The sequence below is a fragment of the Tenrec ecaudatus genome, chromosome 16, assembly GCF_050624435.1.
Source record: "Tenrec ecaudatus isolate mTenEca1 chromosome 16, mTenEca1.hap1, whole genome shotgun sequence".
Lineage (NCBI taxonomy): Eukaryota > Metazoa > Chordata > Mammalia > Afrosoricida > Tenrecidae > Tenrec > Tenrec ecaudatus.
The window spans coordinates 54,510,246-54,536,900 of NC_134545.1; the positions used below are offsets into that span (position 1 = coordinate 54,510,246).

Genomic DNA, 26,655 nt, shown 5'->3' on the forward strand with positions numbered 1-26,655 from the left:
ACATCTACCGCATCCCTGTCTGTGTAGAAAACACTAAGTACTTATTTAATATGCCCACGAATATATATATTCTACTTTAATAAAATATATGTAGCCACCCATTGAATAATAACAATACCCAAGCAGTATATTGATAAATACATGTCAAGTGATATCAAAGGCCTGGGTTATGTTGGAAGCTTCCTAGAGAGTTCTCCCTGTGGCAATCATATACCAGGTTCTTATAGTTTTGAAAGGCACTCCTACCGCTCTCAGCCCCATATGACGTGCCCTGTCCTGTGCGGTCACTTCTGAATCATGAGGAGAAGCACTTTTTCCAGCGTCTGTAGGGCAGCCTTGTCAGCCCTGAATACTAATTGACCGTCATTTTTCACCACGGCCGCATAGTCGAGGACATTTCTTCAGACGGCCACTTCAATAATGAGCTTGACCACCAAACGTGCTGACTAAGGACTGATGCTTAATGGAAGTTCCTTTCTCTTTACTAGCAAAATGTATTTTATGCCCTGGATGGATGTAATTAGTGTGATGAAGCTTTAAATGAAAGTGCCTTAAAGGTAGTATTTGCCATATCATCTTGTGTGTGAAGCCAAAATATTATCCCTGAGAAAATAAAGTCCTGCTCATTGGTTTGCTTTTGAATGGTGAAATGCAATTTAGTACTCCCATACCAAGAAGCCACGCGGTGAGTGGGGTTCAGTGCTCAGCTGTAACTGGAGGTCGGTGGTTTAAATCCAGCAGCTCCTCCGAGGGAACGCGGTGGCAGTGTGCTTCTTTAAAGATGATACCCTGGGAGCCTACATTGCTCCCGTGGCTCAGCTTTGAGACACACAACAACCACAAAAAAACCCTCCCTGCTATTGTGTCAAAGCTGACTAATAGCAGCCCGAGAGTGCAGGGTAGAGCCACCCGTTGGCTTTCTGAGACTTTCCATCTTTGTGGAAGAAGACAGAGAGGCTGCTGGACTCAACTGCAGATCTTGCGGTCAGCAGCTCAGTTCAGAACTCACGACGTCACTAGGAGGCTCCCGACACAAACCAGAGTCGATCCTATCAGGTAAGGGTGGACACCAAGGTGCACACTCTCCAGAACACAACCGTGGGACATCAAAAGGGCAGCATATGTCTAGAGCCAGATTCAGAAAGCAGAAAGGCATAGGGAAAATGTGACAAAGGAAGAGGGAAACAGAGCAGGAGTAGGGTGAGTGAAATTGCATTGGGGTGGCTGCCATCGATGTCGTGAAACAAAATGTTGAATTTTGTGTGGAAAACTAAATAGCTCTATAAACTTTCACGCAAATCACACTAAAAAGTGAAACAGGAAGGCTACCGGTTTGCCCGTCCAATTGGGGCAGTTCTACTCTGTCCTCCAGGGTCACTATGAGTCAATCAACTGGGTGGCAAGGTGTTTGGTTTTAGTTTTTCGTGGTGGTGGTGGGTGCTTTGAGTCTGTTCTGACCCATAGCGACCTTATGCACACAGAACAAAGCACTGCATGGTCCTGCACCATCCTCCCAATTGTTCATATGCATGATCCCATTGTCATGGGAATGAATGGGGTGGTACTCTGCGCCCCATTTCCAAGGAAGTAACCACTGTGTGGTTTGGACTACTTCCACACAAAGACTTGGATTTCTAGGAATTAAGAAAGAAAACAGGAAGTTTAACAGTTTTCCATACTAGTATTTCAACTATAATTTTCTAACATAAAAACCAGAAGATATTGTAAAGGCGATTTGTGGGCTGTTAAGAATATGGTCAGCCAGTTAAATTGAATTTTATAGTCTAATATTTAATGCAAGTAACATTTCAAGTGGTGATAGTCTGCTTCTTTGAATGGCATGACCACATTAAGGTTATCTATATATGGGGAGCCATATTTTTTGTGTTTTTTTAAGTTTACAAAAAACTAAGATTTTGCCTAAAACTAGGCTATTGCACACAAAGGCAATAGCAACTAAAAGGTGGGAGAAAGAACAAAAGACATTCTTTCCTTGCTGAAGTGGCAACCACTGAAAAGAAGAAGGCAGTATATAGAATTGTCCAGAGAATTATCCATTTTCATTGTCACATTTTCTAGATAGGGTAAAATCATCCTTTTTATAAAACTTTCCCCAGTAAAATAGATTATCATTCAATATGTGAGTCCTATTAGAAAACATGTACAGTGAAAAATAGATTGTCGTTCCATGTTCTTGACCAGGAAACCTTACAGCTCTGTACTCTCCATTATCTTAGAATTATCCTTTGATGGTGGGGAAGACTAACTCAAGAGCATCCACCAGTGACCCTCGGAGTTAAATCATCATAAAAGTCACAGATGTTTTTTCACTGCAAAACTACAATCCTCACTGTTCCCTAGAAATTTCCCAGAATCATAGCTATCAAAGAGGAGGACTTTATTTCTACTTAAGTTATAAGAATTTTAGGATTATGTCTATGGTCTCCATATAAGTGGGGTAAAACTGTGCTTATGTTGGCCATCCTTTTTGAGTATTTCCTTGTACATAAACAGAAGGCTATTGCCCTGATGTTCACCAACTACACTTGATAAAGGAGCCCTGGTACATTAAGGTTAAATCTCAGCTGTTAACGGAAAAGATAGCCGTTCAATCCCACCAACCACTCCATGAATGAAAAACCTGACAATGTGCTACCATAAAGATTATGGCCTAGAAAAAAGTCCAGGAGGAAAAGTTCTGCTCCCAGTTGTAGGGTCAAAATCTGCTCAATGGCACAGAACAACAACACATGTGACAATCAATGGGATCTATGTAGTAGGAGGAGATACTCAGTACATCTTTTCATTTGAAAAGAAAAAGTATAAATCATGACACATGAAATCCAGGTCAGATAAACCTCTCTGAAATAGAAATGGAAGTAGTGATACCAGCAGGGTAGGGGAAATGTGGAGAGAGGAGGTGGGTAGAACTGTGTGGGGAGGGAGACAGTGGTTGGTGTAATATATGAAAATAATAATAATTTATAATTTATCAAAGGTTCATGAGCAGTAGGGCAGGGAAAAAAGAGGAGCTGATACCAAAGGTCCAAATAGAAAGTAAATGTTTAGAAAATAATGATGGCAACATATGTACAAATATGCTTGACACAATTGGTGTATGGATTATTATAAGGGCTGTAAGAACCCCCAATAAAATGATCTTTTTAAAAAAGTTATTTTTATGTCTTATTTTTGTTAGTTTTCAAAAACACCATGTAATTATTACAAGAAATTGCAAACGCTATTTCACATCTGTTTATTCTAGTTCCCTTAGAACATTTATCAGACAAATTTGCTGGTGTCATATTTGTGCTCATGGTATTTCTCCAATGCCTCTATAGGTTGCTAAGAGGATAGACACACAGCAGGTCATCAGGGATTTGTAACAGATCCCGGTTCTGATGAGAACCAGGGAAGGGGGAGAAGTGACACCGTTTCTCAATTCCCCCCATTTGTTCATAGCTCAACTCTCCTTTGTAATGTCTGGGAAATCGTTTTGTCTTTGGTCTCATGTCCTAATGCTTGTTTTGATGCTAAATAAACTATTTGAAGGTCCCTTTTTGGTAAATGTCAAGAGAAGAGAAGATCGCTTATGCACCTACAGCATTCTAAAAATCTTTGCCAAATCCATGAATCTCTCTCTGCATTATGCTTGCCCCAAAGGAGAGCCTAATGTCATTACCCATGAATCATCACCTCTGAGACCATACCATCATTGTCAGAGAGCCGAACAGAACTAGAGGTCAGCTGGCTGAAGACTGGGGAAGAGGGAGAGGGCACGGGGCCAGGGCGAAGGCCAAGTCACTGGCAGGATACGCAAGCCAGGGGGTCCTGAAGCCAGAAGGGGAGGATTCCTGACTTGATAACTCAGATACTCTGACCCACCTGGACATATCTGACGCTGATCCCTTCAGTATTAATACTGAATTTTGTTTACTCCAACCTAAATTCTATTACCGTATCCTACCCACTGGAAAATATTTAACTCATTTGATGAAACTACTGGAATAGTTGTACATCACAAACGCATATAAAAACACTAGAATATTTCATAGATATATTTTTGCACGGTTACTGCCATATTTGGACACTCATTTCTAGCGCTCAGGTCCTGTTCTGGCGTTTTTTAAGTCAACATGCAAATATAAGTTTCAAAAATTACATTATAAGTACATTTACTAGGGAAATGGACCAAATGGAATTCAAATTGGATGCACAGATCAGGAGATATATGATGTAACTCACATTTATATCAGGATCGAGGATTAAAAACTAAACTCGGTATGAATCTTATATATTCAACCACTGGAGGTCACTGTTGCCCCGCAAAAAGACAGCTTCCTATTTTCTGCTTAGGTAGATGACTTACCAAATCAAGTTTAAAAAAAAAAAATGGCTTAAATTCTTTGAAAGGATGTAATATCAACATCCCTGGAAAATGCAAACTCATTTAACAAAGAATATGTCTTGTAAAATTAGTGCTTAGAAGACTGTGGCAGTGGGACTATTTACTGCCTCTGTGCTGTGGTAGCTGCATGCGTTCCCGAGGCTACTACAATGAGGAAAAAGCAAAACCCAAAACAAACGCCGCCCTGTAGTTTAAAGATATTAAGCTCGATTTCCTTTCTGTTCTGTGGCACATTCCGTGCTGACCGAATTCCCTCTGCATTTCCGAGTCTGTTGCATTCATTGCCAACAGGTCACGCTGTTGATTTTACCGCTGTCACTTTTGAGGGACATCAAATATTTCACACATACATTTGCCCTGAGAAATGGAATCTCATTTCTATTTCTCTAATATGCAATGAGGTTAAAAGATCGTGCCATGGTATCTGAAAAGTGCTTGGGGGAAAGGGTGGTGGCAACAACTTTGGAGCAGGAGAACCTTCTTCACCAGTTAAGTTGGTGAAATGTGTGGTGGGGAGCTAGTTATTATCTAACCTACAAGAATTATGTTATTGTTGTTCAGGAGATACTGGACACTAGAGACAATTCACTCCCAAAGGGAGAAAAACAACCTTTTTGTTTTGCAATGTCATGTCCTGAATCAAAATGCATTTTCTATATAATAGATTTATTTGGGTTCTTATTTTTAGGTATACACATAGTGAAAGTTAGGCATTATAAAATGGCCAGCCCTCAAAATGTTGAGCATTCATTTAATCTTGCATTACATCTCACATACCAACTGACTCTGATTCTTAGAAACACTATTTAATACATCAAGCACATTTTATATATCCTAGTAGCACCACAGCATTGAAAATGTGCTGTTATTCAAAAATATAAGTCTAATTATATCTTGCCTAAGTATTTCTGATATTCATCACAAATGAGGCAGAAGACCATCAAAGAATAAAAGTGGGCTTTTTCACTTAAACACTATCTTTAATTAATGCAATTATCTTTAGTGCAGTCAAAAATGAGGCTAACCATGGACCATCTCTTTTTTAGACTGAATATGTATTCAGTGGCATATGAAAGATGTAAAATTACAACTTCAGCGACACATCACAGTAGGCTCAGTAATTCAGATAATAGAACTGTAAGGAGGTATCTGCATTTTTCATTAATTGGGGATATGTGACGATTTGCCATTAATAAATGCATATGCACAATTATTCATGGACAAAGACAGTAGCAATGATACTTTTCTGAACTGGAACCTAGTTAAAATTTTCATCAACACCAACGTATCCATGAGAAATCCACTTTAAATGAGTCCCTATTTGCTTGATGGCTTATAAAACTTCCTTGCAATTATATTCCGGGGTAACTTGCCTACTTTTTGTCTCTGAACATATTTAAAGCCTTCAAACTATATTTTTTAAAATGCTGGTAAAAATAGCCATTCGCTTTTTCCATTTTGCTGCAGTGAGTCTGTTTTGAAAGAAAAGGACAAGGCTAAAGGCGGCAAGCCGAATTGGATGAAACAGCCTAGTGGTTGCCTTCCTGATTTTATCTCCTGTAAGAGATGTGCATTTTGGAGGCTGCGGCACAATGAAGGCTAAAGACGTTGTCCTACCATCCTACAGCACTGTGGTCAAACTTACGGACATACAGAGGCTAGGGTATCTGTGCTGCAGTGAATAAACTTTCACCAGTGACATAAAAACATGCATGCAAGCCTGCAGCCTGCCAAGAGACTCTGTACAGAAGGGTACTGATGGATGAGTTCACAAGACAGATGAACACAGGGACTCTGTGATGTCAGCAAGATAAAAGCAAGAGACAATTGCCAAAGGGTTGCTGCCCACTCCCCTTAAGATTGATTTCATACATTTATTTAAGGTTTTATCAAAATCTCTCTTTTCAGTGAGACTGCTGGTGGAAAGTGTGTCCTGGAATGTGTTCTCCTTAAGCATCTGAATGAAATGTCAGTCATTAGAGACTGGTGTGTGCAGGGCACATCATAGAACACAACAGGGAAGTCTGACAAATCCCAACAGAACAGGACAGAGCTAATGGATCTGCTCACTACATTAGGGGTCTTTGAAAGTGCTGCAAAGAGATTCTGGTAAGCTCCCACCCACACGCATGTGTAGCAAGCTGCCTTCTCATTTGCAAGCCTCCTTTCTGAAAACTCTCTAATGTGAGGAGCAGGAGGAAATCTGCCTCCCAGAGATGTTATTGTATTTCTTCCTTTTCTTTGGGGGAGGGGACATTTACAGTGAAATGACAGCGAAACCTTTCGTTTGATTTTACAGGGCTGGGTTCAGAGATAAGGTTTCTATTTTAAAACTTTGCATTTTCCCAAATCCTCCCCAGTATCAACTGGCAGCATTTTAACCCTTCAACCCTTTCCTCCGCGGCTGGTCTTCAAACACTTCTGGAAACTACTTGTGGTGTTGCTTTGACCCAGCACCACGTTTTGATAATTTCCTAGATTATTGTGTTTCTTTGGAAAGCAAGCTTTGCTTTAAGGGTCTCTCTGAAATGTTCCTGTGCTCAGGCCATCTACAATTTGTCCCAAGGGATCATGCATTTTTTTTTTTTTGTCACTGAGCTGCCGACCTTCGACAACGGTTGATTCGGTCTTACCATCAGCAGGTGTGGGGCATTACTCATGAAAGAAGTTTCTCTTAAAACAAATGTGACATTAATTGAAGCAATAAAGGGTCTTATACAATAGGCATTCTATTAAACCAGAGTGCAAGCTTCACATTGGTCGTGGTATTTAAATTTCAATGGCCTGATTATGTATGAGAGGAAAATGACCAGTATTATGAATGTGCTGAAACTGACAGGGGAAGGTCTTGCCAGCAAAGGGAGGGGGAGGGGGAGAGCGGGAGGGTGGAGGGGGAGGGCTGAGGGAGGGGAAGAAGAGGGGGAGGTAGTGGGAGAGAGAAGGGGGAGGAGAGGGGGCGGGGGCACCATGTTTTCTTTATAGTCGCCAGAGTTCAATAACGCACCACTTCTTGCCCAGCTTTCAAGAGCGCTTTTATCACAAAGGTTCATACCTCACACTCCCTGGAGCCTGACTTGTAGGCGCAGGGTCCTGTCCCATTCAGCAGCATCTCGCTGGTCTCCGTGTTGGTGGGCTTGTAATCTACATAAAATTCCTGGGTGCTGGGAGTCATTTGCTTTAGGGATTGTCTTTTCTTTTTCCTGTGCCTTCGCATGAGGGAACGCTGCTGCAGCTGCTTCATGCTCGCAGGGTACCGTTTCCACGACACGTAGATCACCAGCAGGATGACCAGCACAGACAGGAAGAGGGCAACGCTGCCCGCGATGATTTTATGGAAGGAGATGTGCTCTGAGTCAGCGTCGGGCTCTGGCCCGGGCTCCGTGGCTCCCACTGTGGGGGGTAAAGGGGGCTTGCTTTCATGCTTCGGCCTGGGGAGTTTGGGCTTAAACGTGGGCTTTGGGAGCGCCCTGGCCAGATCAAACCTCTCCGTGGTACTTCTGCCACAGATGCTGTAGTTGTTCACTGCATCCATCACGTTGACTCCTTGCAGTTCTTTGGGACTCGCACAGATGATTGTATTCTCCCTCAGACCTTTAAAACTTTTCAGCCAGTTTACCAGGGAGCAAATATTTCTGCTGCATTCCCATATATTTCCGGCAAGACTGATGTCATTGAGGGATATCCAAGAATCCAAAATCTCTTGACCAATAAATGTGAGCTTGTTGGAATCCAGGTTGAGGCGCTGCAGATTGGGGACACACTGGAAAACACTAGGGCCACTGAAAGCCTCGATCTCGTTGCCTGATAAATCCAGCCTTTGTAAGGAGCTCCAGGTCCAGGACATGGTTTGTCCTATGACACTGATTTTATTCCACTGTAAGTACAGGTTCTGTAGGCTCACCAACCGGGGGAAAAGGGCCAGGTTGAGCTTGGAAAACTGATTGTGCTCCAGATGAAGTTCTTTGAGTCTGATCATGCCAGCAAAGACATTTCTGGCTAGACTTCGGATCCGGTTATAGCCCAGGTCCAAAAGTTCCAGGTTGCGGCAGTCTTGGAATATCCGCACCGGGATGGTTCGCAGGGAGTTCGACCGCAAATGTAAACTCAGCAGCTTCCGCAAGCCCCGAAATTGTTCAGATCCCAGGGAGTGCAGCTGATTATAGGACAGGTCCAAGTTCCTTAAATTTGTCACAGGTCTGAAGGTGTTGTTAAGAAAATAGGAGATCCTGTTGGAACTCAGAATCAACTCTTTGAGTCTCCGTATTCCATTGAAAGCGTTCTCGTCAATATTGCTGATATGATTGTGGTCAAGGTACAGCCAGGTGAGCTGGTTGAGCCCTTTGAATTGGTTATATTTCAGTTTCTGCAGGCTGTTATAGCGGAGGGACAGACCTAAGCAGCCAGCAGATATACTGGAGGGTATCTCCTGTAATTTTTGCGATTCACAATACACCATTTTGCCTTCGCACCTACAGCCCTTGGGGCATCCTCGCTCGGCAGAAGAAAGCACTGTCAGTAAGACAGTGGGGGCTACAACCAGTGCTACCGCCGATCCGCTCAGGAGCCTAATTACATTGAAACCTGGAAATGAAAACAACTTCGAAAAGTTATCCCCCTAAAAAAGAAGTCATGCATTTTTAATTCAGCACAAAGCAGGCATATACATCCACCGAAAACATTAAAGCTAGATAATAGCATTCACTATCAAATGTGAACTCAATGTGATTTAAAGAGAATATTCTTTAGGGATTAAAAAACATTTAAGAGAGAAAAATGTATCCACTAAGCAATTGAATTTTTATCATCTAGAGCAAGGTAATTTCTAAAATAATTAAGGTAGGATTAATACATAAACTGGAGGGATTTTTTAAATTTTGGGTTTTTTTTAAAGAATGAAATAAGAAAAATGATAAAACATACCCATCCTTTGTATTGTTCAAAGGTCGTCCTTCGGTCTTTCGCTTTGGCTTAGGGGGCCACTTGCATGACAGCCCCTGTCAGCTGCACTGTAGTGAGTCAGGGCTCGCTGACACCCAGGAAGAAAAATTGGACCCCTTGGGAGATGGACCGATTTTGGAACATTATTCTTTGCCAGCCACGCAGAATACTCCAAGAACAAATAAATCCCAACACCGCATTCACAGCAAAACATCAAAATCTTCCTAGGTAATAGGATCTTCGTGGATGTTACGTTTTTGCATCTTTACAGTTTGGGTTTTTTTTTTTTTTTGGTGGGTGGGTAAAAAAGAAAGAAAGAAAGAAGAAAAATTAAAGCTGCTTCTACAATTTCTTCTTATCGGAAAGCATGATGTATTCCTCCAGGCAACGTGGGGCTACCTGAGCTGCCACATCTGTATTCCATAGCCCAGCGGTTCTGCCGGTGGGCGCCCAGTTCAGGCGCCGAGCTGCGTGGGAGCCCAGAAGGCAGGAGAGCCCCGTGCCGCGCACACACTCAGCTCACTTCTGCAGACTGTCATTCTGAAAGCTTCGCGGACTGTTGCTTTGGTTTCAGTGAATGCAGTCTTATGTAAAGCTGCCCCCAGTGGCGAAGAACATTATGGGCATGTGCAGAAATGTCTCTCTTTTATCTTGCAAATGAGCAGGCTCTCTGCTGGAAAATGAATGATTCTTTTGGGTAGCTCCATAGGAACTGAATGGTCACCGTAATCAATAATGAGCAAGATTTTCTGTAATTCCTAAGTCTTGTTTTACAATCTGGCAATGTCTTTATCGTGTGCGTCCATTAATCGCTGAACACGTGCTGCTGAGCAGAGTTTTTCTGGAGCTTGACATTAAGTTCACAGACTGTGTGTCCGTTTTTTTTAACCTCACTGTGGGCTTTGAACTGAAATTTATAAAATGAATGGTTGAGCTTTTCACAGAGAAGCATTAACTGCCTGCCCCTGACCTCTTGGGCCCACAGTCATTCTATTATGAGAGGCGTCTCTATCTCTGGATGCTAGCACGCATGTATTTTGGGAGAGAGGAGAAAACCAGTCAGATAAGAATGAATGGGTCCAACAGCCTTTCTTGCTTTACCACAAATGGTATCATTGTTTTTATGTTTTCATTTGCTGGTGTTTGCTTGTTGTCCCACATATATGCTTTATCTAGCAGAGAAATACGGCATTCTAAGCGCTAAGAGAATCGCGTGATAATTTGGCTCACAATTTACTGCTGCTGCTGTCTACTGCGTTATTTATTGTGCACTTTTCAAGTGTACCACGTGCACTCCCTGTACAAGGGGATGGTCCAGGTGCCATGGCAGCCTCCATCTTAAAGGTGAAGAAGCCGAGACTCAGAGAGGAAAGCACGCGCTGTCATTGTCCTCTCAAAGTGACCCTCTAAGACAGAGTGCGGCCGCCCCACAGGGCTCGGAGGCTGTACATCCTTTAGAAGGCAAATGGCCTCATGGAACAGTTGTTGGTTCTAATTTGCTGCTCTCCTGGTGAACAACTGGGTGCTTAACAAACTACGCCAGCAGGAAGACCTGAGATGTGGACAGGAAAAGCAATTATGGTCAGATGATCTGCAAGTGGCAAGGCTGAGATTCAGAACCACATTCCGCTTAGGCCTGAACTTCTAGCCAATAGATGTTACTGCTTCAACAAACTGATTTTCCGTTTTAAAATGATTCAAGTGCTAACTGGGCTCATTAAGTGCTTGGGACAGGGTAGTGGTGATCAAGAAATGTGTTCTTCCTGGAATGGGATTGTGTGAGCTCCGTTGGTCTGGGGGGCTTATTATAAAAACCCAAGAGAGACACTTCAGCTTAGTGATGAAGAGTGCAATCTGACACCCTGTTCAAACCCAGACGACTGCTTATTAGCAAGGCCACCGTGGATAGGTTGCTTACATTCTCTGTGTCCCCAGTTTCTTCTCATCTGGAAAAATGGCCACGATATTTAAATGTTCTTCATAGGCATGATTTGAAGATTAAATTATCTTATTTTTCAAAAATGGCTCATAATAAGCCTATGTGCACTGTGCGTTCCTGTTTAAGAGGATCAACCTATTGCATTGCTTTCCCAAGCTGGTATCACATGTTGGTTAGTACAGAACATGAACTATCCTGTTCCTAACCTGCAAAGAACCGCTTCATCAAAAATCTTTCCCATTTGGTTTAGAACTTAATAGTATACTTCTTTAGGAAGTTTGCCTTGCTAGTTAGTGCTAGTTGAATTGACCGTGGAGAGTTTTTGTAGTTCCCAAGGAAGAGAGGTTTAATAAAGGCCATCATCATAATCAAAAGGTGTTCCACAGACAGAGTCCAATGAAAGGCACCAATTCCTAACCTATTATGTTACAGGAGGGCCAGTGGTTCTCTCAAGTGATCTATAATATGAACATATCTAAAGGATTGGAGAGCTGATTAAAAATATAAATTTTCTACTCTTTTCCCAAATTTCTTATTAAGTGGTATGGGGAAGGAATGCGTATGACCATACTCTGATGGGTAACTAGATTTAAGACACTTTAAGAAAATGATTAAAAGCAATAATGTGTTGTCTTCTAGTAGGAAGAGAGTAAATGCAAACATTGTCTTCTATTTGAATGTAATTCTATGATGATAACATCATTATTCTATTTCTGTTTCCTTAATCCTAGAAGAACACCTGGGTGCCTAATAGATGCCCAGTCAATGTTTATGGAACAAGTACATCTTATGAGTGTATGAGTAAGCTAATGTTTGATAAGCTGGTTATATGATGTGGGTTCTGTGTGCTGACTTTGATCCCCAGAGGTGGCGTTGGCCAATAAGTTTGGACACAGTTTTGGTGAAAGTTTCCTTCAGATTCCAATTTTCCAAGAGATTAGAAACTGGCAAGACTTAGTCAACAGGTGATCTCAACTTTTCATGTAAAAATTTTATATCTTTATGATTAGACCATGTGAATACAATGTATATGCATTTGAATATTTCCCATGAAACACTGCCTAAGCACCCTACTTTGAGATTTTATCATCTTATTTTCCATCTGGGATTTGACAATTCTTCTCTCTCAAATCATACTAAAGGAAATACAAATCACAAACCCTCCAGTTCTTTTATATCTCTGTTGCTCTTCCCCAAGGAGAGGTTATTAAGACATATATCCATAGTTATATTTTGCTGGACACTGGCAGTGGGCAGCTCTAGGAAGGCCGCAAAACCTGTGAGCTCTTTGCCCATGTCCTTTCCTCACTCCCTGGTGACTGAAGCCCAGAACCCACTAAGAATATAATTTTCTTAATCTGCTTTTCTTAGGAGAAATATTAACATTCATTTCAGGTGGGTAAAATTCTCAATTAGGCTATATACCTTTTCCTTAGTTTTCTGACCCATTTCTATTATATGACTGTGGTCTTGTTTTACTTTATAATTCTAACTTTATACCAAGCCTTTGAATTTCAGTGATGTTTCTTCTTGATACTTGAAGTTATTCTACTTTCAGAGAACAATCAATAGCAATTTGGGGGTTTCAGTCTACCTCCAGACATCCTCCAATCTTGATACTGCCCCTTAAGTTGGAGACATACTAAGGTCTACCAAAGAATGAAGAGCTTGAAGAACGAGGACTATCCAGAAGTCTAGTAGAGAGATTCAAAATAAAGTATCAATGACCTAATGCAGACTTAGTACATGAGATTGCAAAATTACCCCAAAGGTATAATGTAGTTCCTAGAAACAAGCAAACAAACACAACAACATTTACAAAGTGGTTTGAATAATTTGTTATATTTTTAAAAATTAATTCTCCTTTTGTTAACTATAGCAAACTTATTGGTTCTGATTTCCTTTCAACACAAGCAGAATTATATACTCCATTATGTATTAGCAACTTTATTTTGCACTTAATACCACATACAGAGCAAAGTATAAACTACCTGACAGGTTCAATTTCCTCAATAAAGCAGGGAGAGACTTAATGACTTATGCAATTACAAAACATAGTATCATGTATCTAAAGTGATTTTTATTGTTGTTTTTGAAATCACATTTATAGTATTTCACATAGCTAAAGATATTTTGTTTGTTTGGGTAAGTATACCTAATATATAATACTAAATTTTATCCCAGTATGAAAATGAATTGCCAAATATAAACTTACAAAGTTAAGACTTCAAGAAAATATCTCACTGAAAATACCATTTTTGCTGAGAGTATTATACTGTACTGTACAACACATAAAGCAATGAAAAATTCACTACCACGCAATCAATGTGTAGAAACCCTGTAAGACAGAGCAGGATGGCCCCTGTGAGTTTCCAAGCCTGTAACTGTTTACAGAAGTGAAAAAAGTCTGTCTTTCTCCAGATGAGCAACTAGTGGTTTTGAACTGTAGACCTTTTGGGTCACAGCCCAATGCATAGCCCCTATGGTACCAAGGATCCTTTGGCCAGAGTCACTAGCAAATTTCAATTGTCTATTGACATAGGAAATAAATACTATGCTCGACAATAGAACAGCATGGGGTTTCACAGCACCAACTCTTTTGAGACACACATACACAGGCACACACACAGAGTCAAAAAATCCACTTGTAGCTTTTGATTTACCCCCAAACTTAACACCTTAACTACTGATAAGTAGCCTACCAGTAAGTTAAATAACTGATTAGCATATTTGTTCCCAGGGTGTTGGTACGATGCGTCGCATACAGTGGGCTATTTATTAGTAGATATGTTTTGTGGCAATGCAAAAGTCTAAGTGGATTTTTGACTGTGTGTGTCTGTCTCAAGGGTCGGTGCTACTAAACTCTAGGCTGTTCTAATGGCAATTGTGGTATTTATTGTTTATGTCAATAGACAGTTGCGATTTGCAACTGACTCTGGCCAGATGTCTCAAGGTCTTATCTAACTTAGTTAATTAGCAAGTTCAAAACGGGACTCACAAATCTAAAAATTTCACTTAGAACTAAGCTCATAATTTACATGAAAGTGCATTGTAAAGTGTGATGAAATATTTCTGGACTCAGTACCTATGAGAGAATTACTTTTTCTTTGATTTTCCCCACCTTACGCTTTCTGCTAAAGCGAATAGAATGGGACAAACATACAGCTGAGGCCATCAATATGACCAAGGACAGCCAAATAATCACCAAAATTACCAAAGAAGTCATGATCATCTTTTTACATGCAATTTTAATATCATGGCCATTTAGCATTTATATTCTGTATCCTACGTGCAAAGTGCTTTTACCAGTAAATGCATTGGAACCAGATACCCTAGAGAGTTTGTGACTTCAGGCTCTGTCATATAATAGGATTGTCAGAATGCCAATGTAGCCTTCCCTACAGTGAGGGAAATTCTTTTCTTCCTTTCTGTTTAGTTCAAATACTCACGAGCATTTCTACCTTTGTAATTATATTTTTATCTTCCATCAGAACGCTAACACTTTTCTGAAATATCCTTGGTTTCCATCTGCTTGCTTCAAGGGATCCATTAAAAACCCTGTCTGGTCACATCTGGTTATGACTGAAAATCCTTGACTCAGATAAATGGGTGAAGTAGGTTCCAGGTCAGAACATTAAAATGGTGTCTTTCTGGTAAGAGACAAATTCTAATAAATGAGACCTTGCAAGGTTATCCAACCTATATCCGTTTTACCCTCATCTGAAGTGAAATCACCCCTTGTTCTCAGGTCTCCATTCCTAGCTCACTGGCCCTTCCTGCAGAAGTGGCCTTACGCTAAAGTGGAGGCTAGAGAACACTAACACATTCTTAAAATGTAACTTCTGATGACTACTTGACTTAAAAGAAAGAATTTATTTTTTCTTTTAAATTGAAAGTTTGAAATCATACACAAATGTAAATGGAATGGTATACTAAACATTAGCTTCAACTCTTAACTATATTTTGCTGATATTGTTCCATCTATTTCTATCCGACCTACCTCCCCACCATATTCACATGTGTGTTTGTTTGTTTTTTCCTTTCTGGGTAGCCCATAACAAATTATGGATAACATTGTGAAAATTTAGATTTTTTGAACACTTAATTGCCCTCTAGTGGAACCTGTACATAGACACAAGACCTCTTTAAATCATTGAAAGACAAGGATATTACTTTGAAGTCTAAAGTACATCAGACCCAAGCCATGGTATTTTCAATTTTCCCATATGTGTGGGAAAGTTGAACATTGAAGAGAGAAGACCAAAGATTAATCAATGCATTGGAATTATGCACTGCTGACAATAAATAATGAAAGTACCTTGGTCTGCCAAAGGACATACAATTCTGTGTTGTAAGAAGTACAGCCAGAATACTCCTTAGAGGTCATGATGGAGACACTTCATCACAATACTTTTCACATGTTATCAGTAGAGATCAGTCCCTGGGAAAGACATCATACTTAATAAAGTAGAGGGGCAGTAAAATAGAGGAAGGTCCTCGACAAGATGGATTGAAACAGTTGCTATAATGATGGGCTTAAATATAAGAACAGTTGGGTTGAGGCACAGGGCCAGCCAGTGTTCGGATCTGTTGTCCATAGGGTTGCAATGAGTTGGAAACAATTCAATAGCAGCTAACAACAGTAACATACCTATCAATATAATAATATGACTGTATTCTTATATTGATGCAAATAATATGCATCCTCTGTTTATATGCTTATTTATAACAGACTATGCTCTATATAACCCCCAATATTGGTATTTCATAAGGGTGACATGGTAATTTTTAAATCACAAGGTCAATGGGAAGGAAGGGATACAATTAACCAACAAACATAGAATAAGCATATTTTTTGTCTAAATACTGTGTGTGTGTGTGTGTGTGTGTGTGTGTGTGTGTGTGTGTGTGTGTGTGTAAATGGCATGGGAGCAACCTGCGCCCACCTCTGACTTCACAAGGGGGCAGTGGAATCAAAGAGATATGAAACAGTTTATTTCATACTCTGTAACCTTGGGAAGACCGTTTTTAACCTAAATGGATCCCAATTGGCAAAAAGAAGCAAAACTCTTTTTGAAGATGATACAATCGTAAATATATTAAACCCCAAAGATTCAATAAAAATTTGTAGGAACTAATTGAAAATTTTAGCAATGTAGCAGACTATATGATCAATATTTTAAAAATCAATAGGATTCTTGTAAATGAAGGGAGCGAACTCTGAAAAGGGCATTAAAATAGCATATATGATAGCCATCCAAAAGATAAAACAGTTAGGATTAAACCTAACCAAAGAAACAAAAGACTCATACAAAAAAACTATAAAACACTTCTACAGGAACTAATTAAAATAATAAAGTTAAATATTAAATCATTTTTAAAAGAATGCAATCAGTGGAAGGCCTGGTTCTCATCTGGGAGAAGATATCCATGACATCTGGTCCAGTGGGCCCAGTACAGCAGCAAGAGGATTGGACCAGGGGTGAAGACAATGCAGTTGATACCATTCTGGTGAAAGCAAAGAAATCTGAAATTTACCTGTATCCTGAAAATAAATGAATACTTTCAGACTGCATCTGTGGGAAGAGACAATGGTGAAGATAAAGATCATCAGCTGAAATGAGGCCAAGGGCTGAGCACGGAACTGACCATCAATTCCTCATATGTAATTTGAAGTTGAAGAAAATTAAAATAAGTCCCAGAAAGCCCAAATGCTGTCTTGAGATTTTCCTTCTGAATTTCTAGAAATCTCGAGAGCAGATTTGAATCATGGGCACGAATGACAGGGGACACGATGAGCTCTGGGATGGCACCAAGAACACGCGAGGAGCGCAAGAAGACCATGAAAAAGACAAAAAGGAAAGAAATGATCAAACTAGATGCTAGAGGAAAATTTGGAACTTACTTTTGAGCTTAAACAAATGAAAAAGAAAAAATGACGTAAAAGAGCTGAACAGAAAATTTAGAAGGTGTGTTAGTCCGGGTGCATTCGAGAAACAAATCCACAGACTCTCGTATATAAGAGTGAGTTTTATATAAAGGGTACGTGCACATAAAGAAAACATCCTAACCCAGTGCTGCCCAAGCCCACAAGTCCAACATCAGCCCATATGTCCAACACCAATCCACAAAGTCCTCCTCCATCTCACAAAGCAGATGCAATAATGCCGACTGCATGAGGAAAGCCGAGTCAGTGAACGTGTAAGCATCTCAGCGCTGGCAGGGGTCTCAACGTGGCTGCTCCAGCACCCAGGGCTGCATCGGGGTAGGTCCATGTGGCTTCTCCTCAGGGATGTCTTGCAGGAAGTGAGCCTTTGCCAGCTGCAGCAGGGAGGTTGGCTCAATAAACTTACTACCTCTAAAGGGTAACTCCTAAAGATAAAGTGTGGGAAGCCGCAGCTCTCGCCGCCATTACAAGATGGTGCCGGGCAGTCAGGGCGGTGGCCCATTAAGTGGTAAACAACCACTTGAGGCATGCGCACTGCTTAGATGACGTAGTCACAACTCCACCCTGGAGTATGCAAACGAGGGTTCTGGCGAACGCACCAATCAATGCATGGCACGTCCCCGTAGAGCGTATATAAGCAGCAGTAGTTTGGGGCTTCGGGGTCTTTTTCCGCTACAGAAATCGAACCCGCAATAAAACGCCTGTGGAAGAATCCTGTTGTTACGCGTCTTTTCTTGCTGGCGAGACCTGGCGCGCGACAATAAAGTTTATAATGAAACATGCTAAGAAATAGAAGAAGAAAACCAAAAGGAAAGGGGATTCTCTACATATATCACACGGAAAGGACTGGTGAGAAAATCATAGCCTTGAATTGAGTTGCAACATTAAAATTTGGCAAAATTTTGAATGATACTGGAAGCATCAAAAGAAGAGATGAAGAATATGCAAAGTTACGATATCAAAATGAACTAGTTCACATTCAAGAGATTACCAAGAACTGATTGTGCTAAAGGATGAAGTTCATGCTTCCCTGAAGGCATTAGCCGAAAACAAGGCTCCAGGAATTGATGGAATACCAACTGGAATTATTCAACAAGTTGATGAAGCACTGGAAGCATTCACTCATCTATGTTAAGAAAATTGGAAGATTGTTAACAGCCACTTGAGTGGAAGAGAAACATATCTGTACACATTCCAAAGAAATGTAATCCAACATAATGCCAAAACTACAGAGAAATCTCATTAATATCACAAGCAAATAAAATTTTGCTAATGATTATCCGAAAATGGTTGCAGTAGTACATGGACAAGGAGCTGCCAAAAGTTTGAGTTGGATTCAGAAATGGGACAAGGTATATCCTTGCTGATGCCAGATGGAATATCAGCAAAAAAGTTTACTCATGCTTTATTGATTATTCAAAGCCTTTTGGCATACAGTTGAGTAGAATGAGAATTGCAGAAAACTTCCTGGTGCTCATGTGGAGCCTATATATAGGAATCATGAGGCAGTTGTTTGAACAAAACAAAGGATTTCTATGTAGTTTAAAGTCTGGAAGTAGTGTGCATCAAAGTTGTCTCTTTCTACCATACATATTCAATCTATATGTTGAGCAAATAATGAGACATTGCATGATATGAACAAGGCATCAGAATTAGAGGAAGAAGAATTAACAACCATAATAGGCAGGTGACAAACCCTTGTTTCCTGGAAATGACTATTTGAAGCAGTTATTGATGAAAATCCAGGATTGAAACTTTAAATATGAATTGCAACCCAAAATACAGAAAACTAAAACTAAAACTAACCTCGCACTGGACCATATATATGATGAAAATGGGGAAAATATTGAAATTGTCAAGGATTTCACCTTGCTTGGTTCCACAATTAATGCTCATGGAAATAGCAGTCAAGAGATCAAAGGTTGTAATGCATTGGGTAAATCTACTGCGAAACATCTCTTTAAAGCACTAAAGAGCCTCAGTGTCACTTTGCGCCCTAAGGTACACCTGACCCCAAACCATGATATTTTCGATCTCTTTCATATGCATATGAAAGTTGGACATGGATAAGGCAGACAGAAGAACCATCGGCACGGTTGAATTACGGTGGTAGTGAGATCATGGTAAGCACCGTGGACTTCCAACAGAACAAACCGATCTGTCTTTGAAGAAGGGTAGCAGAAAGCTCCTTGGAAGTGAGGATAGTGAAACTTGTTCTATATAATTTGAACACATTATTAAAGGGACTATTCCCTGGAAAAGTACACAATGTAAACATAAATTAAAGTAGAAAGTAGGGGAAAAGAGGCAGATCCTTGATGAGAACGCTGATGCAGAGTGCAGCCATGGCTTCAGTTGTAACAGATGACACCATACATGAATATTTATGGCCGATGTCGGGTAGCTATCTAATCTGGTGAGTCTTTGCACTAGGATGTTCAGTATGCAGGCATTTGGGGGACAACGGAAGTGTGCCAATCCTGGTTCTTCTTGATTGTAGTGAGATCCCCCTTTTCCAGCTACTGAGATAGCTAATTTTATACTCAGTAGGTTGGCAAACTTGATCAATTCCCAAGTTAGAGTTTCAAGATTTAGAGTCATAATTAATCATTCACAACTAAATAATGCAAGATTGATATTCTCTCATCTTTTTTATCCAGATGTATCAGAAAAATAGGCCATGCACCCAACCTGCATGGCTCCACCAGTTGCATGGTGGGAATTACACAGACTGTAATAAAATAATGCACTCCACTATAGTGTGTGTAAATAGTTTATGTTAGTTTGCATTTCTAATCGATTAAGGTATTTAATTTAATCTTTGAACGTTATAAACAAAGTAGTCTTTAAAGTTGGTTTGTTTAAATCAGTATCTAAACATTATTCACACATTTCAGTTGGTCTCCGTTTTTCTAAAGTATCTTTTATTCTTTAATGTCATTTTTAAAAATTTAATGGCTACTGGGCCATTTAATTGGTGAATTTCTCCATAGTCTGCATCTGGCTAGTTGTCAACTCCTTTGGGTCATTCAAAGGAACTTGGTGGTGATATGTGCTAGACACAGGTCTGTAAACATTGGTGGAGAGATCAAACTACTAGCATCTTTAAGGGTTGTAGGTGAGGTTATCTTCACTGCACCCTGACTGGCTTGTCTCCTCCCCGCGACCCATCAGTAAGGGGATGTCCAATTGCCTACAGATGGGCTTTGGGTTCCCACTCCGTAGTCCCCCTCATTCACAATGATATGAATTTTTGTTCTTTGGTACCTGATACGTGATCCCTTTGACACCTCGTGATCACACAGGCTGATGTGCTTCTTCCATGTGGGCCCTGTTGCCTCTGAGACTGATGGCCTCTTGTTCACCCTCAAGCCTTTAAGACCCTAGGCCATATATCCCTTGATAGCCAGGCACCATTAGCATTAATTTTTAATGGTATGTAGGAGCCCTGGTGGTGTAGTGATTATGCATTGGGCTGCGATCCATATAATCAGCAGTTCAAAACCACTTGCAGCTCCTTGGAAGTAAAGTCTTGGCTTTCTAGTCCCATAAACAGCTACGGTCATGGAAACTCACATGGGCAGTTCTTCCCTACCCTAGAGGCTCACTCTGAGTTGGCATCAACTGGATGGCAACAAATTTGGTGGTTTGATATGCTGAGCAAGAGTCCATTGATTGATGTAGCCTAAATATTCAGCCCCAAATGGTAACTATTCACTCCCCACTCTTGGTAGCAAAGTTAAGACTTGAAGAACTTTTATTTTATTGGGGACTCTTACAGCTCTTATCACAATCCATGCATCTATCCATTTTGTCAAACACATCTGTACTTATGTTGTCATCATCTTTTTCAAAACATGTTCTTTCTACTTGAGTCCCTGGCATCAGCTCCTCATTTCCCCCCTCCCTCCTTCACTCTACCTCCCCCATGTCCCCTTGATAATTTATAAATTCTTCTTTTTTTTTTCATGTCTTACACTGACTGCTGTCTCATTTCATCCACTTTTCTGTTGTTCGCCCCCTGGATGGGGGTCATAGGTCAATCATTGTGATCTGTTCCCCTTATTTCCACCCTCCCACCCTGCCATCCTTATCCTCCTAGTATTGGTGCACCCCTAATTAGTACTGAGGGGGTTATCTGTTCTGGATTCCCTGTGTTGCGAGCTCTTTTCTGTACCAGTATACATGTTCTGGTATAACCAGATTGGTAAGATAGAATTTGGGTCATGGCAGCGCGGGGAGGAAGCATTAAAGAGCTAGAGGAAGGTTATGTGTTTTGTTGGTGCTATACCACACCCTGACTGGTTCTTCTCTTCCTGTGGCCCTTCTGACAGGAGGTGTCTAATTGACTACTGATGGGCTTTGGGTCTCCACTCTGTCCTCCCCCTCATTCCCATTGATATGTTTTTTGTTTGTTTTGTTTTGGATCTTTGATGCCTGATATCTGACCCTTTAATACCTCATAATCACACAGGATGGTGTGCTTCTTCCATGTGGGCATTGTTGCTTCTGAGCTAGATGGCCACTTGTTTATCTTCAATCCTTTAAGATCCCAGACACTGTATCTTTTGATAGCCGGGCACCATCAGCTTTCTTTACCGCTTTGATTAATGCAAACATTTTGTCTTCAACGATCATGTTAGGGAAGAAGAACATCACAGAGTGCCATGTTAATAGAACAAATTTTTCTTGTCTCGAGGGAGTATTTGAGTGGAGGGCCAATGTTCATCTGCTACCATAATACTTTATAAAGAAATGCATGTACATAGCTTTATTTCCCTGTCATTGTATATAAATGGATTTACATATATACATGTCTGTATTTAGACCTCTATAGATGTCCTATGCCTCTCAGTTCTTTCCTCGATTTCTTTTCACTTTCCTCTTGTCCCCCTATCATGTTCAGTCTTCATTCAGGTTTTGGTAATTCCCCTTGGCTACATTGCCCTTTATCGAGACCCCCCAAGTATTCTATGCCCTCCTCACTATCAATTTTAGATCACTTATTCTTCCCTTATCCCTGGGTTTGTTGGCACCTCCCTCCTTTTCCCCTATCTCCCCCTCTTCTGTGGCCCCCCAGAACCATAGGTCCCATTGTGCTCTCCTCCATACTGATCATCTCGCCTATCTTGTCCAGATAGACATGCATAGACAATAAGACATGCAAAAACAAAGCAGAGCAATACCTAACAAAAAAAGAAGAAAATAAAATAAAAACAACTAATACAACAAAACAAACAAAAAATAAATAACAAAAGAAGAAACAACAGCAAAAACTGAAAAGCCCTCAAACAGTTCCAGTTCTGTCTGTTGACCTTTATGTGTAGTTTCCACTTGATTCCGCTGGGGTGTCACGCCCTGGCCCCCAAGCCCAGCTTTGGGGTGTCTCGGTGACTTCGTTGTTTTGCTCCCCTTGCTGCTCCTCTGTAAACCCTTCATGTCCAGCCCTGTGCAGTGGGGTTGGGTAGGGCACAGCTCCCACACCATGTCCTCAGTGCTGTCCTTGGCTCTATGGGTCAGTGAGGGACATTGTCCTGTCTGGTGGTGGGGCCGGCCCTGTGATGCTCTCTGTGAATTGGCTGCTCTGAGCCAGCCTATTGTCCTCAGGACTCAGTGTGTGTTCCATTCTCTCCTTTCCTCTTTGCTCCTGATCAGACGCACCCCACTTCCTGAGATGTAGCTTCCATACTGTCCTCTGAAGTGCATTCCTCTGGGGTGGGGTGGGGGTGCCCAAGTATTGGGGATAGGGGACCGTCTCCGCTGACCTCTCTCTTGGTTCCCTGCTTCATGCCTGTATGTTGTAGTCACACTTTGGTGCACCGAGTTGAAGTCTGGTCTCTCTGTCACTCTCCTGTGCAGTATAAACAATACCCTTCCCTTGGGTGGGTTAGTGCCCTGTTCCCCCTCTACTCCTATCTCTCTCCCCCCCCCACCCCTTATTATTAGTTGGCTGCCATATGTATCCCTGGGTTTGGCACTTGCTGTAGGATCTGGACCTCCTCCCGGGAATATATGTATGTAGTAGCTTTTTCCATATGTCCCATTTGCTTTTTTTTTTTTTTTTTTGCTTACCTCAGTAAACTCATGTTGTACATGTCCTTTTGTGCTTGGCTTATTTTGCTTAGCATAATTTCCTCCACTTCTTCCCTGTGGTGCTATGTTTCGTGCGTTCATCACTGCTTTTTAGGATGTGTAGTACTCCATTGTATGTATGTACCACAGTTTTTTGCTCCATTCATATGTTGATGGAAATTTGAATCATTTCCAACTCCTTAAAATTGTGGACTGCTTTACAATGAACATTGAAGCCCAGATGTCTGGCTGTGGTTTGTTTCTTGCCTCTTTTGGGTATATACCCAGTAGAGGGATTGCTGGGTTGTTTAGAAGCTCAATTTTCTTCTGTTTTAGTTATTTCCAAATCGATTTCCATAGTGGCTATACAGACATATAGACCCACCATTAGTGTATGAGAGTTCCTATCTCTCCACAGCCTCTCAAATACTTGCTACTTTCTGATATTTTTTAACTGGGCTATCTTTGAGAGTATTAGGTGGTATCTCATAGTTGTTTTAATTTGCATTTCTCTTATGCCTAGCGATCTGGAACATTTCCTCATATTTATTGGCCATTTGAGTTTCTGCCCTAGAGAAACTTCTCTTCAAGTCCTTTGCCCACCTCCTCAGAGGGCAATTGTTGTTGTTTTTTTCTTGTTGTAAGTTAGCAGAGCATTGTAGATTTTAGTTATGTATTGGACAGGGTTCTCTAGAGAAACAAAACCAGGACACTTATGATTTTATATAGACAGATAGATGATACATAGATAGAGAGAGAGATAGATACAACATAAGAAATAAACAGCTAATTAGTCCACAGAGCAGTACAAATGCTCTGTTCAACTCACTTACGTAAGACAGTTAGTACACTGGCAGTCCTTCAACTCACGAGGGCTGCTGGGTGCAAGTCAAGGAAGCAGACAGCTGAGTCTTCTGTAGAACAATGCAGACAATCCGGCCACAGGCAGCAAACAGCAGGGCAGGTCACCAACAATCAACCAGATGGCGGAGTCTGACAGTCCCCAGCTAAGTGATGTATACACCAGCAGTGTGGTGAAGCAAGTCTTGAAGGAACCTCAAACTATAGCGACACAGTCCATGGGTTGGGTGTCCCATAGGTAATGTAGTTTGAAAATTGAGGCAGAGAAGTAGCTAAGGTAGCCGCACACTGGTCTGATCATCAGAGAGCAAGAGACAAGAAAGGCGAGGTTCAATGAACCATTTATCACTTTGCCTTTGAATTAAATTGTAATTTATTAATCCCACATGTGTTTATTGACCTGGTTGGCACAATAAACCTACATATCATAAGTAATAAGCCCTTTGTCTGATGCGTCATTGCTAAAGGTGTTTTCCCAGTCTGCGGTCTCTCATTTCTTTCTTTATGAATTCTTTCAATGTCCACAAATGTTTTAGAACTTTTGACTAATGTGGGATTATTTAGAGTTTGGAGGTGTATAGTTTTCAATTAGTATTCTCTATTTAAACCATCTGGGATCTAATATCCATTACAATGGTGACAAAGAATTCATCAACACAATTCATCATTAAAGGGTTTATTGATGGTGTCAATATGTTGTAATGCCAGTGAGAGATGCTCAGCTTGAAGCTGTTTTTCAGGACATGCTACAAAGTTCTTTCAGGTCTGTCATGAATGTCCAAAGCAGCACACCATTCCACTATAACCCTCAATCCAAGGACATTCAAGTCAAGTTCCATGGGTCAGCTAGCCCAACTTCCCAATTAAATGCCCAGAGGTATCACACTCCACCAGCCAACCTCCTTCACAGAATACTCATGTTACCTGCTTTATAGGTTGGCAAGTCCACCACTCTGGTCCATGCTCAGGGTCCTGGTTCTGTTGCTGCTCCTCTGTTATTACAGTTGTCTCCTTGATCCAGGAGGTTCACTGAGCAGGATTCCTGGGTCCAGAAGACACACACTCCTTTCCTGGCTCTTGCTGGTAATCATATTCCTCCTCCTGCTTTTAAGAGGACTCATTTTATACACAACCGATTGGCATTCCAGTTAATCTTGTTTAAAGTTATTCACAAGTGAATCCTCCATCTTCTTATCCAATGCATGCAGGAAAAGGCCGTTTGGTGGGAATGAGACACATTGGATAGAAGAGCCACATTAAATTATGCATTGCACTTCCAGGGGAAAATCTATATTTCCATATTGTGGTATCAGTGGTATCAGGGAATTCAGTCATGAATCAAATGGAAAGTTTGGGAACACAAATTATTAATAAGCATGGGGGGGGTCTATCTTATTAATTAGTGTTCCCAAATGTGCCTGTTTCTTGTGGTGCTGTTAAGTAAGAGTTGGGCTATTGATCACATTGTTGATGGTTCAGCTCTATCAGTTATTCTGATAGTGAAAAATGAGGTGACCAGTTCCCATAAAAGTCTACAGTCACAGAAATCTTGTATGAAGTTGCTATGATTTGAAATTGACTCGATGGCAGTAGGTTTAGTTAGCTGGTAAATCTGTTTTGGTTTAACATTCATGCTTATAATAATTTGTATTCTTTCCATTCCACTCTGCTTCCTTTTTCTGTTTCATAGTAAGCAAAAGTAATTATCTGATGATATTCTCTTGACAAAAATTAGTAGTTGGATTGATATTGAAATGTCCTTCAAAGATAGTCTTAAATAAATTCCACCCAGAAACAGCAGTCAAAAGTCATTTGCAACCTTTTATGTGGAGAGAAAGCCATTTTCCAGCTTTTCCTTGAGAACCAATCCCATGAAGAAACATGTGACCCCAGAGTCACACTATAACATTTATAGTCCCTCATTACCAAATATTCATGTAATTTCTCACAGAGAAACAAGGAAACTTTAGAGGAATTGTAAAAGCCTCTTCACTAAATTTGTACCTCAGTAGTATTTCATATTTTCCTTTTTATATAGAACTCTGCCTGATAATTTTTATAGTATGCCTTAAAATATTATATAGGATCATTTCAACTGAGAACGCTAGTAGATTTTTCAGTTTGCCATTCTGCCAACTATGTCAACATTAGAAATTAAATTCTTCATCCACCAGGCGGGGAAAGGTAAAATTACTCTTGATTTGCATAAAGGAACAGATGTTCCATAGGGTCAACTTGTGTTTCTGAAATAGTAAGTTGGTTCTTTACAGTAGGAGACAGACCTGAGGGATATTCAACTTCACAAGGAGCACCTGTGCACAGGCTTGCACTGCAGTATCAAAGAGCAGCCCCAGCCCCGGGTCCTTGTAGTGTGCTAACGTTTATCAGGCCCCTGTGGACTCTGTCAAGGTGAGCGTTGACTCCTTTCCTGTAGGGCCGCTGTCCACTTGTTGTGGACATCCCCTCCTAGCCTAGCCAAGTTCCCCGAGA

At 40.8% G+C, this 26,655-nt stretch overlaps 2 protein-coding genes across 2 annotated transcripts in view; one reads left to right on the forward strand and one right to left on the reverse strand.

Moving 5' to 3' along the window:
• LRRTM3 (leucine rich repeat transmembrane neuronal 3) overlaps positions 1–9,332 on the reverse strand; it is a 198,547-nt gene extending 189,215 nt beyond the window's left edge. Inside the window, exons 1-2 of the mRNA XM_075534611.1 lie at positions 9,329–9,332; positions 7,461–8,989 (exon numbers count right to left, since the gene is read on the reverse strand). Of these exons, the coding sequence (XP_075390726.1) occupies positions 7,461–8,989; positions 9,329–9,332 (1,533 nt within the window). The remainder of the gene's footprint in view (positions 1–7,460; positions 8,990–9,328) is intronic.
• Positions 1–26,655, forward strand: part of CTNNA3 (catenin alpha 3) — a 1,794,797-nt gene that overhangs the window by 701,061 nt on the left and 1,067,081 nt on the right. The window lies entirely within an intron of this gene.